Raw genomic sequence first — 21,175 nt, 5'->3', positions numbered from 1 at the left:
CGCATTTTATTTGACCTCAATACCCGAGCATTTATCCACCTATGGGGACGTAGTGCGTCAATCGAGGCACCTTTTGACGTGCTCTACCTGTGGCGGAGCGATTAGTCCACAACGTCTCTAATTTATTGTGTTATGAGAGCATTTATTGATTACTGAGAGACGTATGGATCGATCCTAGGTAAATTGTTACTAGAGTGAGATGGTTAGGTGTGTGTGCCCACATTCCTATCTCACTTAATTATTGGTGCATTAGTCTACAGCTAATGTACATACTGTTATTGTTACTGGCTCACATGAGTATTTCCGGAGATATGTTGTTATTGTGCTGATTCATAACTGATAGTTCAGCGTATTGTTACCGTTATCGGCCCGCAAACTGAACCTGTTTCTTCCTTGATTGTTCATCGTATCATATTTAATCTTTTGTTGTTACCGCTATTGTTTCTTTTGTTACTGGGCAATTCTTGGCTCATCCGTGTTTCTTTTGTTTGTGTTTCCTTTAATATGTTACAGGTACTCAAGGGAATCAGGGGAATGTGTGATAAGAGAGTAAAAGTAACAGGCTAGAATTTGGAAAACAAGAAACTTAATAATTTATTTTAAGTGAAACAACTTTATTTATTTTCGTTGTCAATCATATTGAACCTTTTTGGTATTTAATGATTTTAAAATTTTAAATTTGGATTTTTATTTATCGTATCGAGTGACACGTCGGCCCTAACCGGGCTGGGGTGTTACATTTTCCATCCACGAAGTTGTTTCAGTATTTCACAACACACTAGATCCATTCAACGAATAACCGCTATATATTTTAGTACATCTACCCATTTTTAAATTAGTTTAAGCTCATTTTATTTCACATGTTACAAGCAATTTTTATTATTTCACATGTTACAAGCAAGTTTTAACATTTAATCCATTAATTTTTATCCCTAAAATTTATCAGACACCTGAACATTGGGCCTTTAACTGTTACAAACTTACAACTTCACAATACGTTATAAAAAAAAAGACAACTTAAACTGATTGCCCATTACACATGTAAGTTGAGAAGTGTTAAGCAGATAAAGCAACTTGTATGTCTTCAACTACTTTCCTGACAAAACCTGCACTAGACCTGCAAGTGTAGTTCAACATAACATTAGACTATGTGTCGTGGAATTTGGATGATGATTAGTTAATAAAACGTGATGTCACATCATTTCCACATACGCAATGGGCCATTAACTAGCTAACCCACCCATATAGTTTAAGAAAACAAATTCACAAGTTCAGATTAATTATGGAATAAAGATTAAGAAATCACCGAAATTTTGAGTATTCCAGGCCAGGTGCATTAGTTGCTTCAACAAGAGCATTCCGCCAAATTTCAATCCTTGGGTGTCTATCATATTCGCACATCACTTCCCCGAAATACCCTTTTTGTGTCTGCACATCAGAACGACTCACATTGAGGAATATAGGCAAAACTAACTTTCTTTTTTCTTTCATGCACTCAATAATCTTGGCAACTTCATCCAAGTACCAAGAATTAACCGCAAACTTTTTGGTGAAAATAATGACAAATAAGCGTGAACGCTTAATGGCCTTTAAAAGTACTGACTCATTATGGGTTAGTGTCACGTCATCCTTGTAAATGGAAACATCTCCTTGGTGAAGAGCAGCACAAATATCATCAACAACGTGGCATTCAGGGTCTCGGTGTCTAAAACAAATGTATACATCATGCCAAGATCCTCTTGATCCCTATTGGAAAACAACAATTAGTGAAGGATTCTAAGAATCATCATACAAATTGGTTCGTTTTTTTTAAAAATAACAGGTATAAAATTTGATGGAAAGTATATGCATTAATAATCTAAAGAATAGGTGACGGATAAAAGAGCTATACACTTGCAGCAACTTACTTGTTGATATTCTAATGCTTTCTCGAGTTGATCCACAACCACGTCCATCGTTGGTCGTTCATTTCGTTTCTTCAAGCATTGATAGGCAATGGTTGAATATGTACACAAGCAATCTGAACTCATTTGACTTCTTAGACTTGAAACAATAATTTCATTCAGTGTTTCCTTTTCGTAATGGTTTTGGGCCAATTTGGCTGAAAAATAAAACCTATCGTCGTAATTCTTTACACTTGCTAACCTACTACACATTACTTCAAACAGTACAACACCAAAAGAGTAAACATCGGATTTTTGTGCGAGAGTTTTATGTTCATCGTACTCTGGATCAACATACCCGTGCGTGCCACAAGCCTCAGTATAAATAACGCTGCACGGCACCCTCGCTAGAGCAATTCTGGACAAACCAAAATCTGAAATCTTGGCCCTCCAGTTTTCATCCAACAGGATGTTGGAGCTCTTTACGTCACGGTGAATTATTCTATGTTGACTTTCAACATCTTCATTCAAGTACTTCAACGCATTGGCGACATCCAAACAAATCCGAAGGCGTTGGGTCCAGGTTAGATCCTCATTACGTAAATGCTTTTCGAGACTTCCGTTGAATTCATACTTTAAAACAAGTATCCTCTCCCCATCTTGGTCACAAAAGCCAACAAGAGAGACAATGTTTTCATGTTTATGAGTTGAAAGCACTTCAATCTCCATCATGAATTGGTGGTCTCCTTGCCCCGCTTCTGCCCTACGATCTAATTTCTTTACAGCAACCATGCCAAGCTTTTCAGATTGGCCTCGGTACACATTCCCAAACCCACCCTTCGCGATGAAGTTATTTACAGAAAAGTTATCGGTTGCCAATGATATTTCGTGGAAAGGAATCCTCAAGTTTTCATGGAAAGATGAAGGGGTAGTAATCATACCACCGCCTCCATATCTCATATCTCCCAAGTGAGTTTTTGATCCTAAAAGGTCTTTATTGGGATTCAGTATGTTGGAGCTTTTATTGACAATTAGCTGGATACCTTTTGCCTCATGTCTGCACATTGGATTGTCAAGGAAGATAAGCATGTGCACATATTCACACAGGAGGGAATTAGCCCCAAAAAGATGTAATCCAGAACCAAATATATATCATTAGTTTACACTAGTTTTAAAAATTGTTTTAAAACGTATGATAATTAAAATAAAGAACTCTATTTTGAGGTTACCAATCTCTTAACCTAGAATTTAAAATGTGAGCTATACTAGCTAGTGCAGTCAAAATAAAATTGGTGACACAAAAATTAATTAATTGCTGATAACTCAAATTTTAAATTTTATTATAAATTCATTAAAATTAGGCAATTTTGACCCCAAGAAATTGAACAAATATGCACTGATTTTTATACTTCTTAAAATTAGAATAATCAAAATTAACCAATCAGCCATTGTATTTTTTAACTTTTTAATGTTATTAAGCAGGTTGGAATTATTAGATTGTTTTTTTTTTGGATTCGTTGCACTTTTTAACGTTATATCGGCTGAAAACTAGTTTCCTTAGCCGTCTTTGCTTATTTGGTGTTTCCTAATTAACTGGTTGTTTTTTCGTATCGTTATTAATTAAATGCTAAATATAAATGCCTATTTTGTCGAAAGAATAAAAACCTCGAACACCAGGGCCGGCTAACCCCTATCCTGCGTCTCCCCAAAACCGGGTTTAAGCCTGCATATCCTTACAATCTCCCACTTGTGTTACCATTGCCGTGATATCTTTCGACTAGTTTTCCTAAACTTGTCCATGCTCGTTCATTCTAAATCTTCACTTTAGCTTAGGATGCTCCTCTTACAAAAGCAACTTTCTTCGGTCAATAAATTTCAATGAACCAGAAGCAAGACTTCCCAAAAGACCACATCTCAACGTTCTGATCCCATGATTACACTCGAGTCTCCTAATCACAGTTGGATCTATAGAACCAAACTTTCTCAGAATTACTTGATTTGTTCTTGAATCCCTGAAACTCTCATCATTGCTAGATTTCCGTGAACATCTGATTAATTGTAATTCTCTAATTTTCACCCTTGCCAATACATCTAAAGCTTTATGAAAAAACAAAACCTCAGCTGCATCTTCCATCAATCAAACTTCTGTATCATGATTTTTCCGTCTTCTACCATAACAATGACTAAACAAGCAACAGATCAAAACAGACACAGCAATAACGGGAGCCAAAACTGAACAACCAACCTATTTCAAAGCAGCGGAAAAACGAACTTGTAACTCAAGAACAGAAACTTTAAATGGAAACAATAAAATATGACAAACGCAATTGGAACTGGTTCTAGGTTTCTTTGGGGTTTCTTCTGATTTGACAACTGTTCTTCAACAATGTAGGATCCGATTCTATTTGTGGCTTGTTCTTGCTTAAACGGAAACTGAATATACCTTGCACCCAATCAACCCCAGACTTATCTTGATCAAACTGATCAACTGATCTGAGATTCTAACTTCTGATGCAGACGCACGGTCTGTGGAGCTTCAACATCTACAGACCATGAAGGCGGCATGACTGATGCGGCTTTCGAGCTTTCGAACATATAAAAAAACACGATCAATGATTATTGGTACGCAAACACTAATCGATAATCAATCCTCTCGATGACGGCGGTGGAAACTCCAGCAGCGACAGAGATTCGGTGGCATCGATAACCATAACCCTTGCGGCGGCGAACAAGACTCATGATGAAAGGTTCTAATGTGATCCCAGATTAAGAGCCAAAGCTTTGATACCAGTTCTTAGGAATAACACACACAAACTGAACACAAACAATGAATACCAAAGCGAATAAAGAACACGAGAATTTAGCGCGGTTTAGTCTAGACTGACCTACATCCACCAAAGGCATCTAGGGTTTCATATTATTGAGTGATAAAAGTTTACAAGTACATAATGAGATATGAACAGACAACCTAAATAGGGTTATACCCTTGGTAACGTAACCAACAAGTTAAGCCCAACTGGCCCGCGAGGGCTAGGGCCGTGCCTCTCCTAAAACGGCCACAGACCGGGTTTAAGCCTACATATCCTAATAGTGTGAAGATAATAAACCAGAAATGATACATAACATATTTAAAATAGCCTAAGTTATAAGGTGCAAACTATATAAAAATGTTACTTACTTGCTTTCTTGATCTGATGAAGAAGCATTACTTCCATTATCCATCCTAGACTTGTATTCGAAAGAAAGGAATGTACTCCCACTGGAAACTAGTGACTCTTGATGCTGAAAATTGTTGAGATTTGAGAAGACATTAGCTTTCACGAGAATATAGGTAAAAAGTTACAAACATTTGACACAAGATGGGAAAATTGTGTGCTGCAAATAATATTAATTTGTAAGATATACCTGATAATTAACTGACTCAATTTTTTCTTTCCAGATTAATGCTTCCTTAATGTTAAAAGCTGCCATCTAGAACAGGAACAACAGTTATTCACGTAACTTTGAACAGAAACAAAATCTAAGCTGCATCCATTTTTAATATAACTCTAAAACCAACAAAATACTAGTTGTAAGATAATTAATTAAAACGAAATAAATCAATGAAGAAATTGTAAAAAAAAAAAAGAAAATACAATTAAAAAATAGAGAGAACATACCCTCAAATCCTTTAAGGCATTTCTGAACTTTTCTAGCACAGTTTTCACAATGCATATAACAAACACCTTCGATTCCTTTTTCTTCATCTCTTCCCCAGCAGACGGTTTTGCTTCTTCCTCCGCTTTCTTTCCCTCCTCTAGCTTCTTTACCGCCAAGAAAACAAGAATTTGTAAAAAAAAAAACTTTTTTATTAATAAAATTCACTTTGGGTACAAATGAATTAAGGTTGTAGCAGCTTACTAGTTGATTATCAAGAGCCTTTTGTAATTGCTCTTCGACCTGCCGCATTGTTGGACGTTCTTCGACGTTCTTCAAACATTGATTTGCAATGTCTGAAAATATTAGTAATGAAGCTGTGTTTATCTGATTATGTATATAGGAGGGAATGATACTGCATAATGTGTTACTAAAGTAATGTCTTCCGACCAAAATAGATAGAACTAGAGGCTCATCATTGTATTCAACATGCGCGAGCCTTCCACACAGAACTTCCCCTAGCACGATCCCAAAAGAGTAGACGTCACATTTTGGTGTGAGGTAACCATTAATATAGTATTCTGGAGCAATATATCCACGCGTGCCACAAACATCGGAGATAACATAACTAGACTTCATGTTTGTAGGGCTTACTTTTGCCAGACCAAAATCTGAAATTTTGGCTTTCCAGTTCTCATCTACAAGAATGTTCGCGCTTTTGACATCTCGGTGGAGGATTTGCTCACAACATCCAACACCATAAAGAAGGTAATTTAGCCCACGGGCAACATCTAGGCAAATCCGAAGTCGTTGGTTCCAACTCAGATCTTTGTTGTTTATATGTTTATCAAGACTCGCGTTGCTTTCATACTTATAAACAAGTATCTTCTCGTCTTTCTCATCACAAAATCCGATAAGTGAGACGATATTTTCATGTTTATGCTTTGAAAGCAAAGCAATCTCCGTCTTGAATTCGTGATCTCCTTGCAACATATGATCCCATCGCTTTATGGCGATGTGACCATGCGTTTTAGATACGCCTTTGTACACACTCCCAAATCCACCCTTTTCAATGAGATTCTTGTCGTCGAACCAGTTAGTTGCCAATGATACCTCCACAAGAGGAATCTGCAAGTGCATTGCATCTTCAATGGAAGGCATGATCTTTGATTCAACAATGTGCAAGTGTGTAATTTGTGGATATTTTGTTTGAAATGAAAGTGAGTAAGATTTGAAACCACTTATTGTGACAATGATTGAAGACCACTAGTTGGCTTTTATATGAAGATGGGTACCTTTTGAAGAAGAGTCTGGAAGGTATATTTTGTAAACGCGTTTTCTACTTTTGGATAACGTGAGAGTTAAGGAACACAAACATTACATAGAATATGCACTTATTTTGGATATTTCCTAGGAATTAAGTGTCTGAAAGGTACCTATGTTGCCACAACCACAAGCATGATATTGATACTGGGGAGTCGGTAGTGAGTAGTGTGATAGTTCAGTTATGAGTATTCAAGTTTTAAAATTTATGAATTTTGGAAAAAGTAATGTTTTCTTTAACTGTTTAAGCCTTGGGATGCAAGTCAAATGAGTATCCCAAAAGCCATAAATGATGGCTACTAAATGATAATGGAATAAAAAATTTATATTGGTGCTCGTAACTCATGACTAACAATTTAGGTGAAGGTGCTCATGTGCGTCAAACTTTTTTTTGAACGGCCAATCAAAATATCAAATAAAATATAAAGATCAAGTTCGAATTTGGTTGTTAACGATGAATGTTCGATGGTGTGAACGGGAGTTTCACGATAGATGGTGTTTCCACGGGGCAATGAAAACATGGGAAATATGAGTATCCCTCTAGCCAAAAGCCAAACTAAATCATTTTCGTGGGGTGTCGTGGCAAACGAGCAGTAATGCATGAGAAGTGAATATTTTGGTGGAAGAATGTGATCGACGTGATATATGCTTGAAGATCACGTATATATACACTCAGATTGTGCTTAACCACAAGGAATCTTAAAAGATGAGTTCGTGAGTTGTGCCATACCATTTCACTTCTAAGTTTTAAAAGAATTGAGCATGTTTAATATGTTAAGTTCATCACTACGGTTATAAACTAAAATAAATGTTAAGATGTTTAGCAATCGTGTGTTAAGTCACTAAGAGGTCTAACCGATTAAGAGGTAATCTTTAAATTGGTCAGCACGTTTCTAAAACTTACCAATTAAGAAGCTTCATGAATTACCATTTAGAGATGTCTTTTTAGTAAACCAAACGTATCTACCTCTAACTGATGTAGAGATCTTGAAACATCTCCAATTAATACTTCAATTCTTCTATATATTCAAGACTTAAGTATGTCTTCATATTATTGTTGAAGTGAACATGATATTTGTTTTTCTTTTTTCAACCTTATGTGAAAATTTATCAATTTTTTAATGATTTCTTGTGACGTTGTGTGAATAACATTGACGAAAAATATGAAAATATGACCATTTCTACTTAACCTCTGTGTATAAAATGTTAATATTTTGATTTTATGAATATGATCCATCTAATACCTATAATAATGTTGCATCTCTTGATAACGACAAAAGTTAACAAAATATAATCATAATTTGTATTTTGTATCTTTTGTCAAAGCAAGGGCGGTCGTTGAATGCTCCCTTTAATTAGTGCTTCCACTTGAAGGGATGAATGTCACAATCTTAGGATGTTTCCATGCTCTTTCCCCATATAAGAAATAAGTAAAGAAATAATTGTAATATTACTTTATATTATGTTTTAATTTTCTCTTTCTTTCTTCTTCTTTCTTTTTCTTTTTTGCTTTGATACCATTGTAGGAACACATCGGTATAGGAATAAGAATTACAAAAAAAAAAAAAAAACCGCATTTTTAAATGAATTGAAGCCTAATTCATTGAGTTCAATTGTTACATGATGATCCTATATATTCACACATATATACGGCTCGTATGTACCATTGCCAACCCTATTCTAATCGACACAATGATTCATAAGATTACATAATTAATTACATATTAAAGCTTCTACTTCTATTAATCAGGATTAGCCCTGCTTTACTATCACCATTCTTTTGCGGGTTTTCTTGTATACATATTCTACCAACTCCGTTGCCGAAAAAGTGCCTTTGACCATAACTAGAGAATTGTCTTGATCCATGACTAAACTTTTCACCCCTACAATTATACCACAAAAATCCAATATTAGAACATCATTGCTTCTTATTGTTACTAATATGAGTGCTTCAAGAACATCTTTAAGGCCGATTTTCAAAACAATTTTATTGATAAAAACAAAAATTAATATCAAGTAAATAAACAAATAAATAAGAGTACGAACCCTCAAAGCGTGGAGTATATTTCCGAACTTTCTGAACACAACCTTCGCAAAAGCAATCCATGGACAAGCTAACTAAATCTTCCTGCGTCGGATCATTTAAATCCTCCTTTTTTCTCTCGTCTTCGGTGGCCGGCAATATATATGCCACTGGTACGACCTCATCTTCCTTCTCCGTGGGCAATATATATTCCAGCGGTACAAGCTCAACTTTCTTGCGGATTTTCTTCTGGAGTCTTTTTAAAACTTTCATTGGATCTGCTTTTTCTCCCTTCACTATGACCCGTTGAGTCTCACAGTTCGTCAAAACACTTTCAACGCCTATATTTCAAAACAAAGTTAATTATTAATTAAACCAAAAGTTTCAATCAAGCACGAAGAAACTAAACAAAGAATTGTGCAAACCCTCCAAGCCTTCAAGGTATTTCCTGACTTTCTTAGCACAGTCTTCACAATGCATGTGTGTGCTCAAAATAATATCTTGCCCCGGAGGAGACAGTGGCGAGTAATTTAAATCCTCGTCATCGCCGGCTATTCGTTTTGCTTCTTCCTCCCCTTTCTTTTCATCCTCCGGCTTCTTTATTACCTCCTAATTACAACAATAAAACTAAATAAATAAATAAAGACTCATTTAAAAAAAATCGCATAAAAGAACTATTTATAGTCACATCAAAGAAGCTCAAAAATATCCCAATCAAACGACCAATGATTAATCAAAAACTATATGGCCAAACTTCAATGGAATATGTAAAACTAACATTATGCAAACTGAACTTACTTGTTGATGATCAAGAGCTTCTTGTAATCGATCCACAACCTCCTTCATTGTTGGACGTTCTTCTCGGTTCTTCAAACATTGATACGCAATGTTTGAAAACGAATGTAACGAATTTGTATTCATCTGCTTGCGTAAATAGGAAGGAATTATGTTGTCTAACGTTCCTCTATTGTGATGTTTTTCGACCAAGACACTTAAAAATCGACGGTCATCATTGTACCATTTAGCATATGCGAGCCTTCCACACAACACTTCAAACAATACGACCCCAAAAGAGTAGACGTCAGATTTTTGTGTGAGATAACCGTTATTTCGGTAGTATGGATCAATATATACAAGTGTGCCACAAAAGTTGGAAATAATATAGCTGGTCTCTGGATTGGTAGGGCCTTCTCTTGACAACCCGAAATCAGAAATTTTAGCTTTCCAACTCTCATTCAAAAGGATGTTGGAGCTTTTCACATCGCGGTGGACAATTCCAGGTTGACACCCAACATTATCATGAAGGCATTTTAACCCTCGGGCAGCATCCAGGCATATGTGAAGTCGTTGTATCCAGGTAAGATCTTGGTTGTTTAAATATCTGTCGAGACTCCCGTTGCTTTCATATCTATAAACAAGCATCTTCTCATCCTCTTCGTCACAAAATCCGAGAAGAGAGACAATATTTTCATGTTTATATTTTGAAAGCATAGCAATCTCGGTCTTAAATTCGTGGTCTCCTTGCCCGAACTCTTGTTTACGAACCAACCACTTTATGGCGATGTGGCCATGCTTTTCAGTTACGCCTTTGTATACCGTCCCATATCCGCCTTCTCCAATAAAATTCTCGGAATCAAATCCATCAGTTGCCGATAATATGTCTTGGAGAGGAATCTGCAAGTGATTCGCATCTTCAATGGAAGGCATGACTTTTATTTAACTATGTGTAATTGTGTTTGTGGATAATTTTGTTTGTAACAAGTTGGCTTTTATATTATATGAAGATGTGTACGTACCTTCCGAATTAAGGTAAGAGTCTGGAACGTATATTCTGAAAACGCGTGTGGTACTTTCGGTGTTATAACTTGGAATACAAACATTACATAAGAGATGACGTGGAACTCCCTTGGACCTTTCCTAGGAAGTGTGTTCTGGTATTTGTGGGACACGGTCGGTAGTTATGTTTCTGTTTTCAATCTTTTTAAAGTTTTATAAAAGTTTTAATATTTGCAAGCTTCCAAAAAGTAAAGTTTTTCATAACTTTGCAGATTTAATTTTATAAAACTATCAAAATTTCTCCATTATTTCACGAATTAGCTAAACAAAGGCACTTCTACTGATTTCAAATCTCCTATAAACCCAAATTATCTGTTTCTAAAACTTCGGATATCCATAATTCCAACGTTCAGTACGCTACTGTTCTCGCAATTTCGAGCTTAGAAGGTGTAATGTGTTTGTAACACTCATATTGTGGACTCACTCAAGTGTCAATCAATCGGTTGTAAGAATAAATGTAACAAATTATATTTATTTATATATGATCATTATAATAATTTATATAAATATATCAAAATACCAATTATACCTTATTATAGATTAGTTTGGTGATACCTATTTTGTGTGCTTGACCTTTCATATGTGGAGACGGAATAATGTGCCCATACAAAAGACACTAATTGTCATTTTGTTGATCCCGAATTGGACATCCATTTATTTCGATTTGAATTATCGGAAGAATGCTTTATATGGATATCCAATATATTTAAAGGATGGACAAACAAATTTCATACATTAACTAGCCCGAACCAATAGATCCAGCTTTTTAATAAAAGAGGTGGTGATATAAGCCCAATATATTTAATTCAAGTCGTCATCCCCATAAACGGTTCTCGCGCATGTACACATAAATAAACTGTAATTAGCCTATGCAGAGGCTATTAAACTAGCTATTTATTAAGTTCTCATATCTAGTGGCTGAGGAAAAATTTTCACATGCTTCTGGAAATAATCAGTGTCAAAATTTCATAAGGGTTAGACGAGATTTTAACTTATATATATCTTTAAAAAATTTTCACAGGGTCGACCGACCCCTACTTGGTTTAGGTCCACCACTGGTCAAATCCATATGTGGATTTTTGTGTTCATCCATTTGATATAATCTTCTTCCGGCTTCCCGAGAGATGCGTGTGGCAGATGCTCTTTTTTTTTCTTCTGAAAATCAAAGGTGCGATCTGAAGTGATGATATATGTGGATATGTTTAAGTCCTAGTACAAAGTATCAACATATTTTCAGCGCACTTGCGATTTCCTCTTATGAAGCATTGAAGAAACACTAAGTGAACCCTGGACAGATTATAGATAATCTAGGGGTTAAGTAATGTTTCCCACGAGAATGAGGTCCAACAGAGATGGTTGTTCTTCAAGGGACCTGCAAAACAAACACCGTAAGCTCGTCACTGAGAAGGGGGGGGGGGGTTCCTCCTTGTGACCACCCTCCGGCGTGAGAATCAGACTAGATTGCTCTGAATATAAGTGTATATTAAGAGATTGCTAGATAACTGGATAGCAGATGATCTTACCATTCCAAGATGTTGGAGTATTTATAGCCGAAGGTAGGTTTCCTAGAAGGTACAGCCGGCTGAATAGTATTCCTGTTCTACCAACAGTGGATTATGCACAGGCCATACTGGTTGGTGGATAGGTTACGGCCAACATTAACAAAGTCGGCTGCACTATTCCACCAACTGTAGATTATGCACGTCCCACCTACTGTGGATTATACGCAGGCCATGCTGGTTGGTGAATAGGTTACGGCCAACAGTAACACTATTCTACCAACTGTAGGCTACGCACGCCCCTCAGTAAGAGTTGGTGAGTAGGCAGCGGCTAATAGTGACAAACAGTACTAGAGGGTGCTCCTCCTCGTACTGTTGTCGGTGAGCTGTCACCCTGTGATTGGCTCATGGGTTGTTCTGGTCAGATCGTCTGTCCTATCCATACCTTGGTATGTATAGTACAAAAGATCTTTCAGAATCATACGGACTGGCTCATTTTGGCGGGATTGTTCCCGCCTTGCTCATTCCTTCATGTGACTACTGAAGTAGCTATTGCCTTGTGCGTGTAGCCCTGCTGTCTGCGGGTAGCCTTCCCTGGTGGCTTGTATCCGCAACTGCGGGAACAGGCGGGGTACTTCACCATTGGGAGGCTTTCCCTGCGTGTACAGCTTGCGTACTGCGCGTAAGATTCTATGAGCATGGTGGGTCCTGCGGGAGCAGATGGCCTTTGCGCAGACGTCCCTATTCAAGGTGAGTCTTGCGGGACCAACTGGTCTCTGCTGGGACCTACCTCTTCAAGTCCCCCCAGTCCAATGTTCTTCTCATGAATGTTTAATAAAGTGAGGTGAACTTTTGGACTTTAAGCAAGGGGTTTTGAAAAGGGTTTTTAGTTTTAAGGTTCTCCGTGGGGATTCTTCCCGCGGGTTTCCTAATGTCACTTGCAAAAATTCCCGATTTTTTTGCTTGATCTTTGGGTATGATGCGGGTAGGTATGTAACCTTCTCGCAAGTCAGGAGCGTTGAGTCTCACTTGTGTGGATTCTCCTTGAGGTTTTAGTGGTTTTGAACATAGTGATCAATTATGTTTAAACCACCAATTCCATCCTGGAGCCTCAAACAATGTAGTTCTCGACGTTCCCGCTATGCGGGGATGTTATTTCCGTTTCCGCAAGCATTGCCCAGAAGATCCTTCTTGGTTTCAATTCCCTGCGGAGCGCTAGGTATGTGAAGGGTTTTGCCTTAACACTGTACCCGCGCTCGTCTTAAGGTTACTTTACTTTCAAGGTACCCCTGGCTTTAATTTCCTGCGGGTGCTAGGTATGTGAAGGGTTTTGCCTTAACACTGTACCCGCATCCGTCTTATGGTTACTTGGTTGCCAAGGTAAGGGGTATTTTCCCGCTTACTTTTGAATCATTTTGAATTTTGAATTTTGAAATTCGAAAAGTTGGTGAGGATAAGAACAGTCCAAACATCTGAAACGTCGTGCGACGGTTTCTTCTGACTGTGTCAGGACGTGCAGGAAGTTATGGTGACGTGACAGTACATGGTCATTCCAGACGCTTTTTCAGGCGCGTGGGCGCGATTTTTCGGGCGCGTGGCCGCGAAATTTCTGGCACGCGTCCTTTTTACAGCTGTTGCCAGCTTGCTTTTTGCCACGCGTCATAGTTTCATTGCACCCTCGATTTCTCTCTCCTCCGCATTAAATTCACCGCATTAATTGCGATTAGTATATAAAGGGGGAGAGGGTCCCTTTTAATTCACACCTTCACCATTCTCTTCTTCTTCTTAGCGATTTCCGGCAAATACTCCCCTTTTCAGGCAAGCATTTTCCCGAAATCGCTTTCTTTCTGCAAGATGTCTTCACATGATCTCGAGTCTACCACCGATGACAGGAGTACTGCTGGTGAGTGCCAGTGTGCTCTGCCCGGCGATCAGTACCGGTATGTTGTTAGGAAGTTCATGCTCGATCCTTTCGAGCCTGAGTTTCCTGAACCCCATCAGACTGTGTACGATGCCCCCAGAGGCAAGATCGGGGTTTATGCAGCATTCTTTGTCTATGGGAATCTTAGGTTCCCATTGACAAAGTTTGTTTACCGTGTCCTTGAGAGGCACGGTGTTCATCTGACCGAGTTGCACCCCATGGCGATCGCCAAGATTCGCCATTTCGAGTGGGTGTGCCGGATTCTGGGCATTGAGCCCTATGTGGACCGCCTGATGACCTTCTATACTTGGAGGTGCATCCAGGGGTGGTACACCCTGACAACCCGGATCAAGGGTTTAAAGATTTGCGCGACCGAGCGCAGTCTCCGATCGTGGAAGCGGGAGTTCTTCTACATTTCTGCCCGCGCCATCCCCATTGCCATGAAGTTTAAAAATGGCCAAGCAATTCCGAGCCACCATGCCACCAACTACCAGGAGGCGGAATGGTTTGCAAAGATATCCCGGGTCCAATCTCCGGTTTACCGGTTTGCGGAGTCTGGGATGGTGATGCTGGGGATGAGCCGGGTATGGAAGGAGGCGTCTCAGGTTCCCATCCTTCTCGAATACGGTTTGAACTCTACTCCTTATGGTATGTCTTGTCTTTCTTGCTGATATGAGTTTGTCTTCTAACTGTTTCTTTTCTTTCAGAGGGGAACAATTTGGAGTCGCTCCTGTACCCGCGGGAAGCTGACGATCCTGTGCGGGTGGGTACTCGTGCTCTTGACGAGAACGAGTTGCCCATCCTGGAGCAAACAGCGGATCGGTTTGTGGAGGTCTATCCGCTGGGCCACGAGATCCTGAGCCACCGGCGGCCAGGTAAGGCGTTATTCTCTCCTCTACCCCTCAGTGCTGTACCCGCTGCTGGAATTCCTTACATCCTGTCTTCTTCTGAGGAATCCGCAGATGGTCCTCCGTTAGTACGGAAGAAGAGGGCTGCCGGCGGGAAAGGGAAGGAGAAGGCGGCCTCCACAGCCGATCCAGTGCTCCTATCTGACACTGAGTCAGATAGTGAAAAGGTGGCGGGGAACCCCGGTGGTGAGAAGACCACTGTTCCGGAGGCTACGACTGTTACCTCCGGAGAACCAATGACGACGACGGTGACCGGCATCAAGAGACCGGCTCCATCGGGTTCGTCCCCGCCCGTCCGTACGTTCAAGCTCAAGAAAACCCGTAAGTACAACTCTTAGCTTTTATCTTCGTAGTTTAATCTTCAAGTCTTTTTAACACTTTTCTTCTTTACGCAGGTGTGGATGTTGGCGCATTCCAGGGTGAGGGGCCGAGTACTACCTCTCCGCCAATGACGGTAGGCTTGGTCAGCCTACCTGAGGCGTCGACCCAGGCGCCTGCGCCTGCTTCCGCTGGTTCAGTTGCTCATTCTGAGCCGACTGTTCCAGCCGAGATGACGTCACCGCCGGCTGTGAGTGCGATTTTTACAGCATCCTTCACAGAGCCGGCGGTTACTTTTGCCGCGGATTCTGCGGCAGCGACCGCGGCGGCGACCACGGCGGCTGCTACCATGCCCTCGGCAACGACGGTCGGTCCCTCAGGTACGCGTGGGGCTTCTCGCATCTTTCCGCCACCTTCCCATCTGCCTGACCTCTTGGATGGATTTCCATTGGGTTCAGGTGATGGGTTCGGCGGCTATCGGCCTGTAATTGACCCTACAGGTGCGTAGGGTTCCTTTGGCCCTTTTTCACTTATACATTTTATCATCTTTTCCTAACTGCTTTTTGTTTTCTGCAGTTTCGGATTCCAATGAAGTGTATGTTCCGCGATGGAACATACGCCGAGGAACAACCCTTCGTACCCCTGCGGAGTGCGTGGAATGGGCTCGCCACGCTGCTCCCCATGGTGCGTTGGGGGAAGCCATGGCTAGCTACCAGGAGGGTAGGCTAACCAACGAGCTTCGAGTTCTCCAAGCCCGGATGCAGCCGCGCGTCGAGCTGCTTTGTCGTGAAAACGACAAGTTGAAAGCAGCTCGCGCCAAGGAAGTATCCCAAGCGCGGGCTCTTCGGGAGGAGAACCAAAAGCTGTCCGCAGCTGCTGCGGAGAAGGAGAAGGCCTTCAAGGCCCTCGAGGTTGAGGTTCAAGCGCGACTCGAGGCCCGCTCCAAGGCTGCCCAAGCTGTTAACGAACAGCTTCGGCTGGCTAAGGAGACTGCGAGGAACGCAACCGAGAGGGCCACCAAGGCTGAAGCCGTTGCTGAGCCTTTGCGTGTGGAGAATGAGGAGCTCAAGGCCAAATTAGAGGCTCTCCAACGTGCTCATGATGCCTTGGCGATGGAAGATGCCAAGAAGCTCCAGGAGATCTTGGACCAGAGGGGCGTGCTTGACCATACCGAGCGGAAGCTTAAGGGCGTCGAAGAGGCTGCCGCAAAGGAAGTTCTACTTGCCAATCTTAACAAAAGCGAAGCCGAACGCGCCTGCACCCAAGCTCAAGCCGCCCTTAAAGAAGCTCTGGTTGCCAAGGAATGGCTTCTTCGAGAAGCGTTGTCTCAGGTATGTCTATCTTCATGTCTTCACACTTTTCTTTGTAGATAGGGTGCTGACACTTGTATATTTTCTTATATAGGTTGTGCATCGGGTCTTCTCAGAGACATCCTACGACGATGCAATGAGCGCAGCCCTCAACGCTTCTCACGAGGATGGGGAACGGGTCGGCTTCCTGCTTGGTCTAGGGTTTGTTGAGAAAGGCGTCCCGCCATCCAACTTCCCTTTGTACAATGTAGATACCGAAGCCATATATGACCAAGCAGTAAATCAATACGCCGCCTTCCCGCATCAGGTGGTGGAGAAGGTGAATGAAATTGCTGCTGCTGATGACGGGCTACCTATCCTTAAGGCTTACCTTGAACAGCCACGCTCTACTGACGGCGCTGGTCCAAGTGGAAGTGGCCTTGAAGCCTGATCCTGAAGATCCCTTCCCGCTACGAGGATAGATTTAGTTTGTATAGATTTACTTTCTTGTAGGCGGGTAGTTACCCGGCCATTCTTGTAACGAATATTTATGAAATGTAAATCTTTGCGCGGCTAAGACCGCTTGATTCATTGGATTCCTTGCTTTATAAACGTTATATGACTTACATAAGTTTAAATTAGCAATTTTCCAAGTGTTTAGGATAAGTTGACCTTTGAACGTGGAAGATAGGTGTGAAGTTTTGCTTCCTCTTCCGTGATTGTGCGGGTAGGACCGTCACTTGCACGTAGTAGGATGGCTAAACTTTACCATCTGACCTGCGTGTAGGTTTACCTTATTTGAGGATAAGTTAACCTTTGAACGTGGTAGATAATAGGTGTGAAGTTTTGCTTCCTCTTTCGTGATTGTGCGGGTATGACCGTCACTTGCACTTAGTAGGATGGCTAAACTTTACCCATATCTGACCTGCGTGTAGGTTTTCCTCATCTTTTTTTTTTTTTTTTTTTTTTTTTTTTTTTTTTTAGGATAACCTTTGAACGTGGTAGATGATAGGTTGAAGTTTTGCTTCCTTGTTCGTGATTGTGCGGGTAAGGCCGTCACTTGCACTTACAAGGATGGCTAAACTTTACTTACATCATACCTGCGTGTAGGTTTCCCTTATTAACGTTGTGTTTATGCGGGTTTTTTCCGCCTTCCACACGTAACGACTTACTTCTTCCCGTTTATGCGGTGAATACCGGTATCAGTGGGAAGTTCATAAGTATAAAGGTAAACACATTATGAAAGGAGAATCATTTCCATTAGAAGTGGCTCTAGGCCTTTTCTTTACAAGTTTTGGAATTGATCTACATATAACATTTGCGTAATTGAGCTCCATTCCATGTTCTTGGGATGGGAGTGCCATCGAGCCTTTCGAGCCTGTATGCGCCCTTTCCCAGGACTTCTTTGATAATGTATGGCCCTTCCCAAACCGGGGCCAGCTTTCCCGGGCGCTCTTGGTTTGAAGCCTCGTTGTTACGCAGTATGTAGTCTCCTATCTTGAAGTTGCAGAGTTTTACCCGCGTGTTGTAGTACTTTTGCATTTGTCGTTTGTAGTTCTCTTCACGCACTGCGGCTAAGTCTCTGCGTTCCTCGGTTAGCATAAGATCCAACCGTCTTTCCGCATCATTGTCTTCTGGCTGAATCAAGACCCTTGGCGAGGGTAGACCAATTTCGACCGGGACCATGGCTTCAGTGCCATAAGTGAGGCTGAACGGGGTTTCTCCCGTACTGGCCTTCTTCAGCGTTCTGTTTGCCCAAAGGACGTGCGGAAGCTCGTCCACCCAGCCGGATCTGTGTTCCGATAGCCTCTTCTTGATGCCTTCGACGATGCTCTTATTTGCTCTTTCCACCTCACCATTACCTTGCGGGTGTGCCACTGAGGTAAAGGTGTGGGTGATTTGAAGTTCTTTTAGCCACTGTTGTAGCTTCTTGTCAGCAAAGTTGGTGCCGTTATCACTCACCAAATTCTGTGGAAGTCCAAAACGACAAATAATAAATTCCCAAATAAATTTTTTGATATGCTTCGCGGTTGTTTGTGCTAAAGGTTTTGCTTCTATCCACTTGGTGAAGTAGTCGATGGCTACCACTAGGAACTGAACATCTCCTGCTGCTGTGGGAAATGGGCCTGTCACATCGATTGCCCACTTCTGAAATGGCCATGAAGAAGTGACTGGAACCAGTTCATTCTTCGGGCGGTGCGTGTTGGGTGCGTAAAGTTGGCAAGACCTGCATTTTCTGACGTATGCCAGTGCATCCGTATGCATCCCCGGCCAAAAGTATCCCGCGTTGTTTAGCTTGGCTACAACAGCGCGGGGACCTGCGTGTACTCCACAGATGCCTTCGTGTACTTCCCTTAGGAGGTAGTCAGCATCTTGGTTGTCCACGCATCTTAAGAGTGGGCCAAGAAAGTTACGTCTGTAAAGGATGTCATTGACGAGTTGATAATTCAGTGCTTTACAGCGTAGTTTTCTTGCATGTGTTTTTGACTCTGGTAGTGTTCCTGCTGCAAGGTAATTTATTATTGGTGTCATCCACGTTTCTGTACCGGTTTGGATGACACAAATTTCCTTGTGCGGGACTGATGGTGCTTCGAGGAGTTCAATGCGGATGTCCTTTCCCAAATGGGTGAAGGCTAGTGACGCAAGCTTGCTTAACGCATCCGCAGATTTGTTTTCGCTGCGCTTGACGTGTATGACTTTACAATCATTAAAATCACGCATGAGGGTTTTTGCCTGGGCGAGGTACAGGGCCATTGTGTCGTTCACAGCCGTGTACGTCCCATTTATTTGGTTGGCCACCAGCATGGAATCCACGTGGGCTTCCAAGTTTTTCACTCCCATCTTACGCGCAATTCTCAAACCGGCCAAGAATGCTTCGTATTCGGCTTCGTTATTCGTACTTGGAAAATCCAACCGAATAGCGTAAGTATATTCTTGGCCTGCTGGGTTGGTTAATTTTAACCCTGCGCCTGAACCCTCGTTACTGGCTGCTCCATCAGTGTAGAGTCGCCAGACATCATTGATGTCCTGTGCTGGGGAGGGTTGAGCCTCCTCCGGGCACTCTTTCTCCCGCGAAGCGGGGACTTCTGCAATAAAATCGGCCAGGACCTGGCCCTTTATGGCTGGTCTTGGCTTGTACTTAATTGCATATTCTCCCAATTCAATTGCCCATTTGGCTAGACGTCCCGATAATTCGGGTTTGCCTAGAACGTTTGAGAGTTTGAAGTTGGTGAGAATGGTGATTGGGTGGCCCTGGAAATATCGTCTTAACCTGCGTGAAGCGTGTATAAGTGCTAAGACCAATTTTTCGAGGGTAGAGTACCGGGTTTCTACGTCTGTTAGTACACGGCTAACATAATAGATTGGCATCTGGATGCCTTTTCGTTCTATTAGCAGGACTGCCCCGGTTGCTTTATCTGTTGCGGAAAGGTATAGGATTAACTCCTCTCCCGCTTGTGGTGCTGTAAGTGTTGGGAGTTCGATCAGGCGTGACCGAATCTCCTGAAAAGCTGCTTCCGCTTCTGGTGTCCAGCGGAAGTGCGTTTTCTTTAAGCAGTTTCTCAATGTTGACACGAAAGGAAACGACTTATCCGCATGGTTTGCCAAAAAGCGATTAAGTGCGACTAGTCGTCCATTCAGTGTCTGAGCCTGTTTGATGGTGGTAGGTGATTCCATTTTAATAATGGCTTCGACCTTTTCAGGGTTCGCTCTGAAGCCATCTTTAGTAACAATGACTCCCAAGAACTTCCCTTCTTCCATCCCAAATGAACACTTGCTCGGGTTGAGCTTCATGTTTATCTTTCTGAGCGTGTTGAAAGTTTCTTCAATGTCTTTCAACATCGCTTCTGGCTCGGGGCTTTTGATGACCAAATCATCCATATAGACTTCCAAGTTTCTCCCGATTTGGGCATGAAACTCTTTGTCCATCAGTCGTTGGTACGTGGACCCTGCATTCTTAAGTCCGAATGGCATCATTTTATAACAAAATGTACCATCGGGCGTCCGAAATGCGGTTTTGTCCTGATCATCTACGGCCATGTGGATTTGATGGTACCCCTTATACGCATCCAAGAAGCATTTAAGGCGAAATGGTACCAACGAATCCACCTTAAGATCAATTTCTGGTAACGGATAACAATCTTTGGGGCATGCTTTGTTCAAATCTTTGAAATCTATGCACATGCGCCATTGTTTGTCATTCTTCGGTACCATTACGGGATTTGCAACCCATGTTTGATATCTGCTAACGCGTACGATGCCTGCGTCAAGGAGTTCCTTGACTTGGGTTCTACACGCGTTAGTTTGTTCAGGCCCCATTACTCTGCGCTTTTGTACGACTGGCGTAACAGCCGGATCGCACTTGAGCTTATGCTCCGCCTTACTTCGGGGTACACCAGTCATTTCAGCTGGTGCCCACGCAAAGATGTCAGCGTTTTTCTGCAGTAAGCGTTTGAGTAGGGTGCGGGTGGGATCAACGATTGTTGGTCCAATGGTAACGGCCTGGTCGGGGTATTTGCCATTGAAGGCCCATTTTTCCGG

At 41.6% G+C, this 21,175-nt stretch overlaps 2 protein-coding genes and 1 pseudogene across 2 annotated transcripts; all 3 read right to left on the bottom strand.

The window, feature by feature from the left end:
- Nucleotides 1-1,001: 1,001 nt before the first annotated feature.
- On the bottom strand, nucleotides 1,002-2,104 carry LOC143627558 (disease resistance protein RPV1-like). The gene is made up of 3 exons (XM_077097348.1): nucleotides 1,908-2,104; nucleotides 1,307-1,746; nucleotides 1,002-1,117 (listed from the first exon to the last, which is right to left on the bottom strand). Exons 1-3 carry the CDS (start codon nucleotides 2,028-2,030, stop codon nucleotides 1,057-1,059), a joined length of 624 nt encoding a protein of 207 aa, XP_076953463.1. The 5' UTR covers nucleotides 2,031-2,104; the 3' UTR covers nucleotides 1,002-1,056.
- A 6,395-nt stretch (nucleotides 2,105-8,499) lies between these two features.
- Nucleotides 8,500-9,951, bottom strand: LOC143627556 (heavy metal-associated isoprenylated plant protein 8-like). Its single transcript, XM_077097347.1, has 3 exons — nucleotides 9,664-9,951; nucleotides 9,291-9,474; nucleotides 8,500-9,206 (listed from the first exon to the last, which is right to left on the bottom strand). Exons 1-3 carry the CDS (start codon nucleotides 9,784-9,786, stop codon nucleotides 8,830-8,832), a joined length of 684 nt encoding a protein of 227 aa, XP_076953462.1. The 5' UTR covers nucleotides 9,787-9,951; the 3' UTR covers nucleotides 8,500-8,829.
- On the bottom strand, nucleotides 9,858-10,572 carry LOC143627488 (putative serine/threonine-protein kinase At1g01540 pseudogene; annotated as a pseudogene).
- Nucleotides 10,573-21,175: the final 10,603 nt, after the last annotated feature.

This window comes from Bidens hawaiensis, unplaced genomic scaffold (assembly GCF_021521415.1).
Source record: "Bidens hawaiensis isolate Kalapana, Puna unplaced genomic scaffold, B.hawaiensis_p1.1 tig00004685_1, whole genome shotgun sequence".
NCBI classification, from domain to species: Eukaryota; Viridiplantae; Streptophyta; class Magnoliopsida; order Asterales; family Asteraceae; genus Bidens; species Bidens hawaiensis.
Note: the sequence above shows the minus strand (reverse complement) of the source record. Positions and strands in the feature narration are given on the sequence as shown.

Coding starts and splice junctions, on each gene's coding strand:
- LOC143627556 (XM_077097347.1), bottom strand. CDS start 9,786: ATGAATACAAATTCGTTACATTCGTTTTCAAACATTGCGTATCAATGT. Junction 9,475..9,663: donor AAGCTCTTGATCATCAACAA/GTAAGTTCAGTT, acceptor TGTTGTAATTAG/GAGGTAATAAAGAAGCCGGA. Junction 9,207..9,290: donor ATACCTTGAAGGCTTGGAGG/GTTTGCACAATT, acceptor TTTGAAATATAG/GCGTTGAAAGTGTTTTGACG.
- LOC143627558 (XM_077097348.1), bottom strand. CDS start 2,030: ATGAGTTCAGATTGCTTGTGTACATATTCAACCATTGCCTATCAATGC. Junction 1,747..1,907: donor AAGCATTAGAATATCAACAA/GTAAGTTGCTGC, acceptor GTTTTCCAATAG/GGATCAAGAGGATCTTGGCA. Junction 1,118..1,306: donor CTGGAATACTCAAAATTTCG/GTGATTTCTTAA, acceptor CTACACTTGCAG/GTCTAGTGCAGGTTTTGTCA.